General features: G+C 50.3%; 1 protein-coding gene across 1 annotated transcript in view; it reads right to left on the bottom strand.

Annotated features, from left to right (window-relative positions):
* Positions 1-13673, bottom strand: part of DSCAML1 (DS cell adhesion molecule like 1) — a 430778-nt gene that overhangs the window by 33819 nt on the left and 383286 nt on the right. Inside the window, exons 17-19 of the mRNA XM_027765686.1 lie at positions 7743-7983; positions 5595-5741; positions 4175-4330 (exon numbers count right to left, since the gene is read on the bottom strand). Of these exons, the coding sequence (XP_027621487.1) occupies positions 4175-4330; positions 5595-5741; positions 7743-7983 (544 nt within the window). The remainder of the gene's footprint in view (positions 1-4174; positions 4331-5594; positions 5742-7742; positions 7984-13673) is intronic.

The raw sequence follows: 13673 nt of genomic DNA, 5'->3' as shown, positions 1-13673 counted from the left end.
TTGTGGTGAGCACATGTGCCCTATAGAGAAAAAAACTCCCCAAAAAAAAAAAAAAAAAAAAAGATTCAGCAAATGTTCCCTAAGGAAAGAGCTGTTCCAAGAAGTGCCAGGCTCACCTCCTGAGCCTCTATTTTCCATGGATCCTGGCCCAGTAATTCTTTATCCTCCTGCCAGCCCTCTGATTCCTGCAAACAGGTGTTTTTTTTTTTAAAAAATCTTATCCAAATTTTCCAGCTGTTCTCAGCAAGAAGTAGAGCGGGTTTTGAGTTACCTAGTCCACCATTACTAGATGTGAAACTCCTCTGATGTATTTCTCTGTACTTGTCTCCTTTCCTCCATCCTCACTGCTGCTGCCCTGGTACATAACTTCCTTATCTCTGCCTAGAAAGGTCCCAATGCCCATTCTTACTTCCCCATCACCTGCCTGCAGTCATCAGAGTTGACTTTTCTTTTTTTTTTCTCCTTTTTCTTCTTCTTTAAAAAATGTTTTTTTTAATAGTTTGCTGTAAGGTGCTTGCACTCGCCAGAGACAGAGCAAGAAAAAGCGAGAAATTACACCCCAGAGGGGATAGCCATGCTGTAATTCGTTCTCCTCCATTCTCCTCTCAGGATTTTGGGCACGCATGCACATGCACTGGATGTGATTTTTCAAGCCACTGGGTCCAGACACCAACTGTGCAGTTGGCCATGTGGGATCCAGCTACCTTAAACTCCATTTAACCTGCTGGCCCTAAAGTTACCTTTCTAAAACATGGGTCCAGGTATACCTGATTCTCAGTTTGAGTTTTTAAAATGGTCTACAATACAATTTCACTTTGCAGTCAGAGGCCATGTGGCTACATTTGGTATTCATGGGAGAAGTAAGGGAGAGACAGACATTGTAGTTGATCGGCTAAGTCTAGCTAAGATATCCTGAAATCATCTGAAAGTAAGAGATCTGGACTGAGTATATGAACTTGAATTTCTATTTTTGAATGTGATTCTTATCTTTTTATTTTATCTATATATTTTGGTAATGTGTTTCCTGTCTGGAAAAATGCAAAATCCCGAAGGTGGGGTGGGTGGGTGGGGTCATAGTATTTTCTGGTTAGGCTTCATGCCCAAAGTCCCACAGCAGGGCTGGAACTGGAACATGGACCTGTCTACTTTCCACACCAACTGAGTAATAACTTCTACCTACAAAGGGGAGGGCCTGGGGCGGCTGTGGTGTATGGGCAGAGTTGACTGCCTACCCATTGCCATTCCCTCCCATTCTCTGCAAACAGAACCCTGTTTTTGCATAAGTGTACCCCTCCACACTTCAGAGACAGCTATCTCTATACCTGCACCAGAGGATGTATGGTGCTTGGGGTGACTTGGCCAGGATAATTCCATATCCATTTTGGTGACTAGCTTAGCAAGAGGCATGCAGTTCTTGGAAAATGAAGACAGATCTGCTGAGGGAGTTTCTGGGGAAGCTTTCTTTTGTTCCCAAGAGAGGCGTGCCCACAGGAAGAGAGTGCCTCTTCTTCAGAACTCCGCTCATCTGCTGTGATGCCTGGAGCTGCAGCCACCTTGACATCATGGGAGAGAGACTGGCATGCTGAGGATGACAGAGCAGAAGACGGGATGGTTGGACTCGACCAACTCTGGAGCCCCTCTACTCAGAACTTCCCGCCTATGTGATAATAAATAAGCTTACTGGGTCTACTGTTGGTGTGGTGATTAAGGCAGCTGGATCTCACTTGGCTGACTGTGCGGTTCAAGTCTTGGACCTGATGGCTTGAAAAACACACTGAGTGTGAGTGCATGCATACCTCAAATCCAGAGAGAATGGAAGAGAAAGGACTGCAGTGTGGCCATTCCCCTGGGAGGTGATTTCTCACTTCTCTCTCTGCCTCTCTCTAGCAAGCACAAGTGCCCTTTGGAAAAATTTTAAAAATAAAGAAGAGCTCATTGCTTCAGTCTTCTTTTAGTCAAGCTTTCTCTTCTGCACAACTGAAAGCTTCCCAACACATACCAGTGGTGTGATGTGAAAGGTAGGAGACACGGAGACACAAAAGCCGGGATGTGCTACCCACTCAGAAAGGAACTTCGGCTCTCTGGGCCTTAGTCTTCTTACCTGTGAAATGGAAATGACACCTCCCTCGCGGGGAAGGTGAAATCAGGTTATGAGAGCACATCGCGCGCATGTCAGGTCATGACAGCTGCTCTGGACGAGATCATCCGAGGCCGGGTTCCTTCTGCCTGAGCTCTCCCCTTGGAGACGCTCGTTTCCTCACCTGAAGCTATCTTTTCATTGTCTGCATCTTATGTTTTAAAAAAATATTGAATTACCTTTTATTTCTTATTATTACCATTTTGAAATTTGCTACAGAGGACACGTGCTCACTAGAGACAGAGACACAGAGAGAGAGAAAGTGAGAAAGCAAGTCTTCAGGTTCAGGACTCGAACTGTGGGCATCCAGCACCTTAACCACCTCTTTCTGTTGTCCACATCTTGGTAGCCCTCAAATAGCCATCACAGGTGAGTCTGGGACCTTTTAGAAAGGTTTTACAGCTGTCTTGCTTCTTGCAACAATGCACATGATAAAGCATCACCCTCCCATTTCATCACAGGGAAACTGAGGCTCAGGAGGGTTAAGTGACTTGACAGCAAATCACAGGCTGGGGCAGGCCCTCCTGCGTGTCTACCAGAGCCCTTCTGGGTGCGAAGCTGCTTTCTGAAGGCCGGGCAGTGCCTCCTGTGCCCGAGCTCCGGCTGTGTGTGCTCCCACATGCGGCTCCGTACTTAGCTCTAGAGTGGAGCGCTGAGGGCTGTCTGCAGGGAGGGCCGAGGGCCATCTCACTTACCCCCTCCCCCCCTTACACCACCTTACTCGAACAGGTGGAAGTGCTTCTGGCTCAGGCCTTGCAAAGCAAGAAGAGGCAATAGAAGTCTGGGGGCCCCAGAGGCTCATGTCTAGAGGCCAGGAGGGGCCTCTGTGCATGTGGCCTTTGAGGCCTTGGATGGGACCAGCCTCTGGGCACCACCTCAACTCAGTCTCCATGTGGAAGCGGGTGGCTCTGCCCAGAGCTGTCCCTGGGAGCTCGGTGGAGGATTAATGACAGGAAAAGTAGGGCAGGCAGGTTGGTAAATATTGACTCACTCAGTGCTTAGGGGAGAGCAGGGTGCTGGTGGAGCAGGAGGGGTTTAGGGCCAGCAGAGAGAGTAGACCAGGCTGGGAGCTGTCCAGTAGCCCAGTGCCTGGCTGCGCTGGAACCTCTCCCCCATCATGCCCGTTCTGAGTTGCTCCTTCTCTGCACCCTCTGCCCAATTTACAGGTAGGACCTGGTGGTTGAGACAACATTGAGGCTGAGTGGGAAGGAAGCCAAGATGCCAACCATGGCTGCCATTTACGTGCCTGTCACTCTGCATAAACCAGTTCTTTTAATCCTAATCCAGCAGCCCTGAGTGCTCTTTTAAGAAATAAGAGGTGATGGGCTGGGGAGAAGGAGCAGCAGGTGGGAGCGCAGTGTGTACTTCCTGGACGTGGTTCAGCTGAATGGCGCCCCATGGAGCTGTGCCGCTCGGGGCCTGCTCCAAAGTCTGGCCTTTTACCCTCCCGCGTTGACTCAGCTCCCAGCGACCCCCACACCCCCGCCCTTACTTTGTCAGCCTACTCTTGAGTTGGGCCCGTCTCTAGTGTCCTCCAGTTGGCCCCCATGAGGACAGGCTTTGAGACTGAAGCTTCAAATGGAGGGACATCCCATTCCCTTCCTGGAGAGTCCAGGGACAGCCCATGCTGGAGCCTCTGCAACCCAAGTCCAGGATGTGCCAGGTGGCAACCCTGCCCCCCCAATCCCAATTTCGGTCCCTAGAGGAAACCAGACTGAACCTCTCAGGGGAGCCAATGCCACATAAGGATGCTCCTGGGCAGCAGAGTGGGAGGAAGGGCCTATCTGGCCTCTGACTCAGTGCTGGGTAGGGAAGGGAAGAGAGGGGGGTGGGCAGGGTGAGGGTGCAGCTGCTGGTGTGTTTAAGCCCGAGTTCTCGAGTGAGTCACCACAACCACGACAGGCTGTGTCCTCTCCAGAGTGGGACCTCAGAGTCCTCCAAGCTCCCCTACACCAGCTCCCAGGGACATGAGACAGGCCAGTGGCCAGGGGGTGGGGGCTGGGCATGCGCCGTGGGCAGAGGAGCACGCGGACTCACCGTCCTCCTTGGTCTGGATGTAGAGCACGCTGCTGCGCACGCCGTCCCCGGCCTGTGTGTAGGCCAGCACTTGCACGCTGTAGTTGGTGAACTTCTCCATGCCCCGCAGCTCCACCCGCTCCCGCGTGGTGGTGATGTTCTGCATCTCGCCCCACTCTGCAGAGACAAGCAGCCTTCAGCGGGGTCAGGCAGGGCCTGCTGCACCCATCAGCCTGGGTTCTGGCCATGCCTGCTCTATGGGCTCAGGCTGCGATGATCCTCTGCCTCGGTGTACTTGGGAGCAGATTCAGCCACTGCCCAAAGTCCATGCCTCGCCTTAGGTGGTCCAGCAAGGGGGCGAGGGCACGGATCCCAGCCTGGGCAAGCCACTGGCTGACCTTGCACTAACTGCGGTTACACGGTCTCCATCGCTCCCTCATCTCCTCATCTCTCCATCTCTCCAGCAACATTCCTCCCCACCCTGCCATGTGAGAGGCCTGGGGTGGCCTGGACCCAGAGGGGAGCCTAGCCCAAGCAAGTGGCTCAGCGGTCACTTCTCCTTGCTGCCCCAGCCTCTTCTGGGAGATCCTGTTGTTGGCCAAGGTCAGGTGGAATGTGTGAGGCCTTCCGTGGGACATTTCCAGAGTCTGGGATGCTGGCCTCCGGCTTGTATGGGCTGCGAACCTCCTAGTCACTTGACCACGTTTGTGCACACCCGCAGGCAGAAGCTTGGTGTGTCTGTGGGGTACACACACCCTCTGCACCAGTGTATCCCACAGGAGGAAGGCACCCAACAGGTTGGGCATGGCCCTGGTTCTACTCCACTTGCTCCCTGTGGGTCCCTGGGTGCTCCTCTCTGCCCTCTTGGGGTGCTGGGTGGCACCTCTGCACCGGCTGCCCACGCCCCCACTTGGCTCCAGTGGGTTCTGCTGGCCCTGCCTCCTCTCTTGCCCCTTCAGGACTAGGTGAGGATCATGTCCTGCTTATCTGAGACCCAGGTGCCCACCCTTCCTCCCAAGTAGCCCCTTCATTAAACTCTCCATGGCCCCATTAGATTGTGCCAACTGTCCCTCGACTGACAAGGCTGTCAAGGTATAAGATCAACACATTACATTAGAAAAGCAAGTACGCCCCATAGCTCATGCCCCGAGTAGCTCCCAAACACACCTTCATCTCGGAGTTGTCAGGTGTCTCCTTCCCATGCCTCACAGGAGAGGGGACCATGTGTCCTCCACCCACCAGGCTAGCATGGATGTGTGTGGGTGGGCCCCTTGCTATCCCCTGGCCTTGTAACCACAATCCCCTGTGACCTTCCCCGTTGGAGAAGAGGGTCTTCCACATGAGGGGCAGAGCGGTGTGCAGCTCTAACCAAGCCAGAAGCAGAGGCCTCTGACCCTGCCCCGTGTCCCGGAGACCCAGCCATCCATCCCAGCACACTCACCCCCATCAACGTAGAGTGACCAGAAGATGACCCGGTAGCCTTTGAGGACACCGTTGAGGGTGCTGCGTGGCGGTTCTGACCAGGAGATGACGGCCACGTCCGAAGTGATGGACAGGGCCCGGACGTTTTCGGGGGGCTGGCTGGGAACTGCACAGGAAGGTGACCAAGAGTGAGGTCAGTAAGGGATGGGCGTGACCACACCACATACGTGTCACCACAGGCCCTGCAGCCAGCTGGAGGCACGTGCAGCTAGACGATGAGTCATAGCGTGGGGGCTGGGAGGCTGGGAGGTGAGCTGTCTACCTCCCCGGAGCATGGAGCAGACATAGTCTTTATAGACCCGTCTTTGCTTTTCAAAGTGAAGACGTTCCTGGTTCTGGTTAAATCCTGGGGAGAAGTGGTGAGCTCTGGGTGTGAGCCCTGGGAATTTACCATGGAGTTGCCGGAGCTTGGGGAACTGAGCTCTGCCCATCGTGAAGCCTGGGAAGACCACCGTGCCTGCCTGGGTAGCTGTAGTCTGTTATCGAGCCTTTGACTGCCAGTCCCTCTCTGCCATAGGACCAGGGTGTCTGAGCCATGGCCTGGCCCTAGGGACTACTGTGTCCTTGTGCCAAGCCGAAGGGAAGGCAAGAAGGAGAAGGACCTCAGCTAACCCTGGCGAAGGGGAGAAGGGCTTCCCTGAGATCATCAGGATTCCTGGGACCATTGCACCTGCCCCTGCCTCTGTACACGAGCACACCAAAACCCTCCGTGCTGGGAGTTACTCTGAGACTGACCTGGGCGCCCCAGCCTCGCCCTCTTCCTTGGAGTGGAACCTCAGTCCCACTGACCGGGGTTGGTCCCAGTGCAGCTTGCCCCACCTAAGATGTCAGGCCAGGAACACCAGGCCCCAGGAACCACCTCGACCAGGGGTGACTTTGGTGGCATTTTTGGCTAGTTTCTGAGGAGCAAGGGACGAAGGGAAGACCGAGTCCGTGTGGCTCTGAGTAGGAGAGAGGAGGCGCGGGCTGAATGGAAGGTAATTAGATCCCGTTGCCCCACAAGAGGCAACTCTAATTTTTATGAGCATTTAAATGATAATACATCATCCTAACGATCCTCTTTGAGAATGATTATTGTTTCATATTACTTAGGTGTAAAAATATAAGCACCATGTAATTAGGGACCCAGTGTAATAAACTAATACAGATCGCCCGTTCGAACAAAATGAAGGTAATATAATTATGGAAAAGACACTTTTGCTAAAGCAGGGGCCCTTGAATACCCCAGGAGGAGTGCTAATATTGCCAGGAAACGATCAGGATCTGACAGGCTAACGAGGGCCTTAATTAAGTATGAAAAACTGCTGAGCAAATGCTGCCGGAAACTTTCTTCCCCCTCTCCTCCTTTGTTTTGAAAATGACTCCATAGCCTGTGCGAATCACTCCCTGTCGGAAATTCCAGGGGCCCCCCACAAGGCCAGGGAGGGGGTGCTCGGCCAGAGGCAGTGTTCTGGCATGGCTCTGGGGCAGGACATGGAGCAGCTGTCCCCCCAACAGAGCTCCCCTACACCCAGTAGATGCAGAACATGGGATGCAGTGGCCAGGCCTGGGCTGTGACCCCTGTGCTTTACTGGATAGGTGACTCGGGGCAGGTCAGCTAGCCCCTGAACTTTGGTTTCCCTTTACGATAACGCGCAGCCTCTGTGCTGTGGTTCCCAGCAGCGGGCCTGCTCACCAGCAGCACGGGCTCTACCAGGGAACTCACTTGAGGTGGAAATCCTTGCCCCCTGCTCAACGGCAGCTCTGGCGTTGGTTTAATGACCTCCAGATGGTTCTGGCTTACGCTCATGTCCGAGGCCCACCACGTCAGGGTACCACACGCCCTACTGGTGATACTAAGAGATGGCAACCCGATTTTCCTCACTGGCAAGTGGATGGATAGAGAGGTGGCCAAGGGGCCTGAGAGGCCGGCATGCTGAATGGACCCAGCATCCCTTGAGAAGTCAATGGGCAAGAGATGATGAAGGGGCTCCATGGGGTCTGTGTGCACCATGGGACAAGGATGGAACTCAGGTGACAGTGGAAGGGCCCAGAGCTCTCCTGGTTCTGTCCAGGGCTGGGATCTGTCCCCCAGCCTCCATCCTCCACTCTCCAACTGTGCGCTCACCATCTTCCAAGGTGGTGGCGTTGATCTCGCTGGATGAAGGCCCTGTGCCAGCCCGGTTGAAGGCCTGGACCACCACTCCGTACTGGGCGAACTTCTTGAGGTTGTCCAGGGTGTAGACCTCGCTGTCCCCGGTGGCCTTCATCTCCACGATGCTGTACTGCCCGTTGCTGCCGGGGCTGTTCTCCCTGTAGCCGATCTGGTAGCCCCGGATGACGCCGTTCTGCAGCTCCTTCTTGGGTGCCTGGGAGCACGGCAGGGGAGGGTAGGGACAAAGATGAGATGGTGCTCTTAATACCAGAATCAAGTCATGTCGCCCCCTGTTCCTTCCAAGGCTCCCACCTCGCTTCGTGGAAGTCCTTAGGGTGACCACGTGGTTCTATGAGATGGGGTCTCCCATGACCTCTCAGACCCGCTCCTCTCCCCCTTGCTCCCCACGCTCTGGCACGCTGGCCTCTGCTGCTCACGCCAGGCAAGCTCCCATCTGCCTTTGCACGTCCATGTGGTGCCTCCCTTACCTCTGTCATGTTCTTGATGAAATCCCCCTTCTTTTATTTATTTTAAAGAATTATTTGATTTAATTTTATTTACTAATTTATTTTTGACAAGAGAGGGACAGAATGAGAGAGAGAGAGAGAGATTGAGAGAGAGAGAGAGAGAGAAAGCGAGAAGGCAAGCTGTCAGGTCTGGGACTTGAACCGTGGTCCGCCATGTGGGAGTCCAGTGCTGTTAACCACCACGCCGCCTGCCAGCCCCACTCTGCTTTTATTTAAAACAATACTTTTTCTTTACTCATAAGAAAGTATGTGTGCATGCAAGAGAGACGGATGAGCGCCTGTCCCTGGTCACGCCACAATCCCCTTCCTTTGGTCCTTCTGCCCACTGGTCCCTCAGCACTTGCGTGCATGCCCAGTGCGTTTCAGCTGTCCTAGTTGGGGAGTTGAACCTCACTGCCATGTGGGATCTGGCTTCTTTGAGCAGTAAATGATCACTACAGGCCCTGAAATGCCTCCTTTTAAAAATATTTTATTTTTTAGAGGTTTTTACTATAGGGCACGTGTGCTCGTCGGAAAAACAGAGAGACAGAGAGACAGAAAGTGAGAAATCACCCCTCCCCCCAGAGGAATGGCCACGCCTTCTCCTCCTTTCTCCTCTTTGGGATCTTGGGCATGCACGCACGCACACGCGCCCGGCATGAGTTTAAGCCGCTGGGTCCAGGACTCAAACCGCGGTTGACTACATAACCATTATGCCATCTGCTGGTCCCCAAAATATTTCATTTTTACAAAACGTTTTTTTTTTTTAATTTTTCCCAGAGGATGCATACACACGTCAGAGAGAGAAAGCAACCCTTGGTGAGGTGTGGTCATGCTGCAATTGTTTTTACTCCATTTCTCCATCTTGTCAGGATATTAGGGGTGCCTAGAATGCCCCTTCTTTTTAAATTTACTTAAGACTTGTCAGACTTGTGTTCATGGATATGTATATATCAGCTGTGCTTGCTATTGAAAATATTTTGATTAATTAAGATCTTTAGTGAATCAATAAAATGTGGGGGTGGGAGGCATAGAAAGCAACCATAAATACCAGAGACAGTGTGAGAGGACGGTGGGAGATGGCAGTGAGTGAGAGATAGGGAATCAAGGATGGGATATACAAGAAAAAAGAAATGGAAAATTATTTGTTGATAACACATATATTGATGTGCTTGATTGAGCCAATATACAGTATATCCTGGATGGAAAATCTCATTTTGTATGCTATAATGATGTGTAGTAAATGAATGTAAATAAATAAATTAAAATAAAAATAAATAAAACTGACGAAAAAAAATTACTTAAGGTTTTTGCCATGGGGCACATGCACTTGCCAGAGAGAGACAGTGAGAGGGAAAGTGAGAAATCACCCCCCAGGAGGGACGGCCATGCTGCAATCCCTTCACTTCCATTCTCCTCTCCGGATTTTGGGCACGCACGCATGCACCCAGTGTGACTTTCAAGTTCCCAGGTCTGGGACTTGAACTATGGTCGCTCATGTGAGAGTGTAGTGCTGTAATCTTATGCCACCACCTGGCCCTGGAAAGCCCCCTTCTTCATGAGGCCTCCTTTAACTCCTTCCTGAGGTTACTCCCTGCCTCTGTCCAGCATGCTTAGTTTTCCTCGCTGGCTTTGTTTTCCTCCCCGGCACTGAGCATCATCTGACAGCCCACAGCGGACGTTTCACTCATGCATTAGACCGTCTGCTGCCACTGGGACGGAAGCGCCAGGAGGACAAGGGCACATCTGTCTTGTCGGCTGTTGTCCTCTTAGGGCCTCAAACGGTGCCTGGCATCTTGTGGGCCCTCAGTACATATTTACTGAATGAATGACTCCATGGGAGGTCATTGGGCATGGGCTCAGGGGCCTGGGAGAGATGGGACTGCAGACAGAAAGTAGTCAGATGAAGAAGAAAGTGAACAATTAGTTTGGTTACAAAGGAAGAGTCCCAAGATACCACTTCAAATCTCTTAAGATAGCTATTATTTAAAAAAAAAAAAAAGGAAATAAGTGTGAGTGAGGATGTGGAGAAATGGGACCTGTCGTACATTGCTCGGGGACTGTACAGCGGTGCAGCTGCCACGGGTAGCATAGCAGTTTCCTTAACGAGTTAAACAGAATCACCATGTGGTTCAGCAATCCCATCCCCAAGTATACACCCAAGAGAAATGAAAGTAGGGATTGAAATAGACACTTGTACACTGGTGTGCATGGCAGCATGATTCATAAGAATCAGTAGGTGGAAGCATCGAGTATTCATTGACAGATAAATGGATAACTAAAATGTGGTATATCCATACAGTGGAATATTACTCAGCCATGAACAGAACGAAGTCCTGTCACATGTTATGACTTGAGTGAACCCTGAAGATATTACACCACGTGAACTAAGCTGGACACAAAAGGACAAATACTGTATGATCCCACTTACGAAGTATCTAAGACAGGCAAATTCAGAGACTGAAAGTACAACAGAGAATGACAGGGATAGGGAGGATGGAACATGGGGAGTGAATGGTTAATGGGTACAGAATCCCGGTATGAAAAGCTTATGTAATGAAGAGTTCTGGAAATGGCTAATGGTGATGACTGCATGGCCTGGGACTGGATTGCACACCCACACGTGGTTAAAATGGATATTTTATGTAACACATATTTTGCTACAATTAAAAAAAAAAAAGAATCCTTGACTTTCTAGGAAGGTAAGGCTGGTGAGTATGACAAGGTCTGCGGCCTGGAGCCAGTCCCTAGTCACAGGGCAGAAATGGTACAGAGATTGGCAGGGTGGCTGATCCCAGACAGCCAGGTGAATGCAGAAAAACACACTGGTGGGACCAGCAAGTGGTGTAGTGGTTAAGGCACTGGACTCTCACATGACTGACTGTAGTTCGAATCCTGGACCTGGCAGCTTGAAACACATACTGGGGCATGTACGTGCATGCCCCAAATCCTTATAAGAGAATGGAGAAGGGATTGCAGTATGGCCATACCCCTGAAGAGTGATTTCTCATTTTATGTCTTTCTCTCCAGTGAGTGCTCATGCCCTATAGCAAAAAACCTCTGAAAAAAAAAAAAAAAAGAAAAGAAAAAGAAAGGAAGAAAACCCACTGGCATCAGTGTGAGCCTGGAAAACACACTCTTATCCCAGGCTCCAACCCTAATACACACCTAGCACACACACACACACACACACACACCCCGAGAGAGAAATTATCAACAAGTAAATACTTACTGATACATGACATTCTCATCCATGACCACAGGCACACACACACACACACACACACACACACACACACACACACCATGATCTAGCTACCCTGTCCGTAACCAGGAACACACACACATCCACACCCCTTAATGCAAAACAGCCTAATCCACGCACCTATCTGGCCATGTACATTTAGACCCACACATAGAAACTGACTCCTTTGGGACTGGCAGATAGCGTGGTGGTTAAGGGCGCTGGACTCCCACAGGGCCGATCATGGTTCGAGTCTCAGATCTGGCGGCTTACTTTCTCACTTTCTCTCTGTCTCTCTTTCCTTCTCTGTCCCTCTCGGGTCAAATTTAAATAAATAAGTAAATAGATAAATCAAGATAAATAAAATAATTAAAAAAAAAAAAAAGAAACGGACTCCTTTAATGACTGGGCCTGCACACCTGTAAATTGAGACAGAACATCCATCCTGGTGCAAATAAAAATGGTTTGAATCAGGATTCTAAAGACAATGAAGCTAATTTAAAAGCCCACCTTTTGTGCACTAAAAAAATAGCGAGATCCAAAATAATTAAGTGAATAAAACAGCGTCACTGTTTCTATTTTTTTTTTAAATTTAATGAATGTTTTAAATGAGATTCATTTTTAAGTTCACTGTTAACTCAATAAAATGAAGTTTTTAATTTAACATAATTGTTTTGAGCTCACTAAATAGGTGTGTATGTTTAATTGACTTGACTTTTTGTTACTGTCTGAATAATGTTTCTCTTTGCTTGATAGTCTGTGAGTGGGCAAATTTCTGCATTTGGGCCCTGTGTCTGCACATGTATGCCCACACACGCACGCGTGCACACACACACACACACATACACACACAGAGGCCTCTATTATAGACCCACACATGTCTTCAAGAGCCTCATCTTCACACTGACGAACGCTCACTTACACACCCTTTGATGCTTATCATTTACCCACAGCAGCGCACGGTGACACACGTCTGCAGGTCCATATCGAGCTATCTCTACCGTGACGCACACCTGCACACACGACCATGTTTATGTACATGGGCAGAAGCCTCGGCAGGCAGCAGACACCTCCGATACACATGCCTCCACGTATCTGTACAAATCTCGGCAGATCCCGCCCCTCCTTCCCCTCCCCTCTCATGCTCTCTTTTCCTCTCCTCTCTGTCTCCCTCTCTCTCCTCCCCTTCTCCCCTTCCCCCAGTGCAGGCACTCAGGACTTAGATCAATCTTAACAATATTTCTCTGAAGCATTAAGAAATCAATACGGCTGATTGCAAATTTATGTCATAATGCAGGGGCGATCCATCTCATGGAAAGAGTCTTAAAATGAAGTGACTTATCTTTCAAGTGAATCTTTATTTTTCATTAATCTGTTTCTCAGTGTTAGGAAAAAAAAAATCCCCTGAGAAGTCAGTCCCAAATTTATTGACCAGCTGGTTCATTCTGAAGTTCTGACTTTCTAATCAATTTTATTTTTCATTATGAGACTTTGGAGAAATAAATCTGATTCTAAATTTCTATCGACCTCTGGGCTAAGCAGTGTGGCCACATGTCTCGGTGTTTTACATACTCGTTCGTTCCCGCACCCCCTCCCAGCTCATGGGGGGGTTCCCAGGAAATGGGCCCAGAGACGAAGTCTGGGAACTCGGCCGCAGGCTTTGCCCATCTCCAAGGAAGCCTGGAGCCCGGACCTGAGTCTGCTGTGGCAGTGTGGCCAGAACTTAGCAGGCTGGCCCCCAGGAGTGAGCCACTGCTCAGCACCTGCGTCCCTCTTCTCCTGGTCATTCTCTGCTGCTCTGTGAGTAAGAGTGCAGCGGTGCGTATCATAAAATATGTAAGGGTGTAGAGATGTGAAAGGGTGCAGAAGCGTGCATGTATAAGGGGGCAGAAGTGTGTGTGTGTGTGTGTGTGTAAGGGTAGAGGTATGTGCAGGTAAGGGTGTAGAGGTGTGTGTAAGGACACAGAGGTATATGTGTGTAAGGGTATAGAGATGTGTGTAAGGGTGTGTGTGTAAGGGTATAGAGATGTGTGTGTAAGGGTGTAGAGATGTTTGTGTAAGGGTATAGAGATGTGTGTGTAAGGGTGTAGAGATGTTTGTGTAAGGGTGTAGAGATGAGTGTGTAAGGGTATAGAGATGTGTGTGTAAGGGTGT

Source organism: Tupaia chinensis, unplaced genomic scaffold, assembly GCF_000334495.1.
Source record: "Tupaia chinensis unplaced genomic scaffold, TupChi_1.0 Scaffold139431_1, whole genome shotgun sequence".
Taxonomy (NCBI): domain Eukaryota; kingdom Metazoa; phylum Chordata; class Mammalia; order Scandentia; family Tupaiidae; genus Tupaia; species Tupaia belangeri.
Note: the sequence above shows the minus strand (reverse complement) of the source record. Positions and strands in the feature narration are given on the sequence as shown.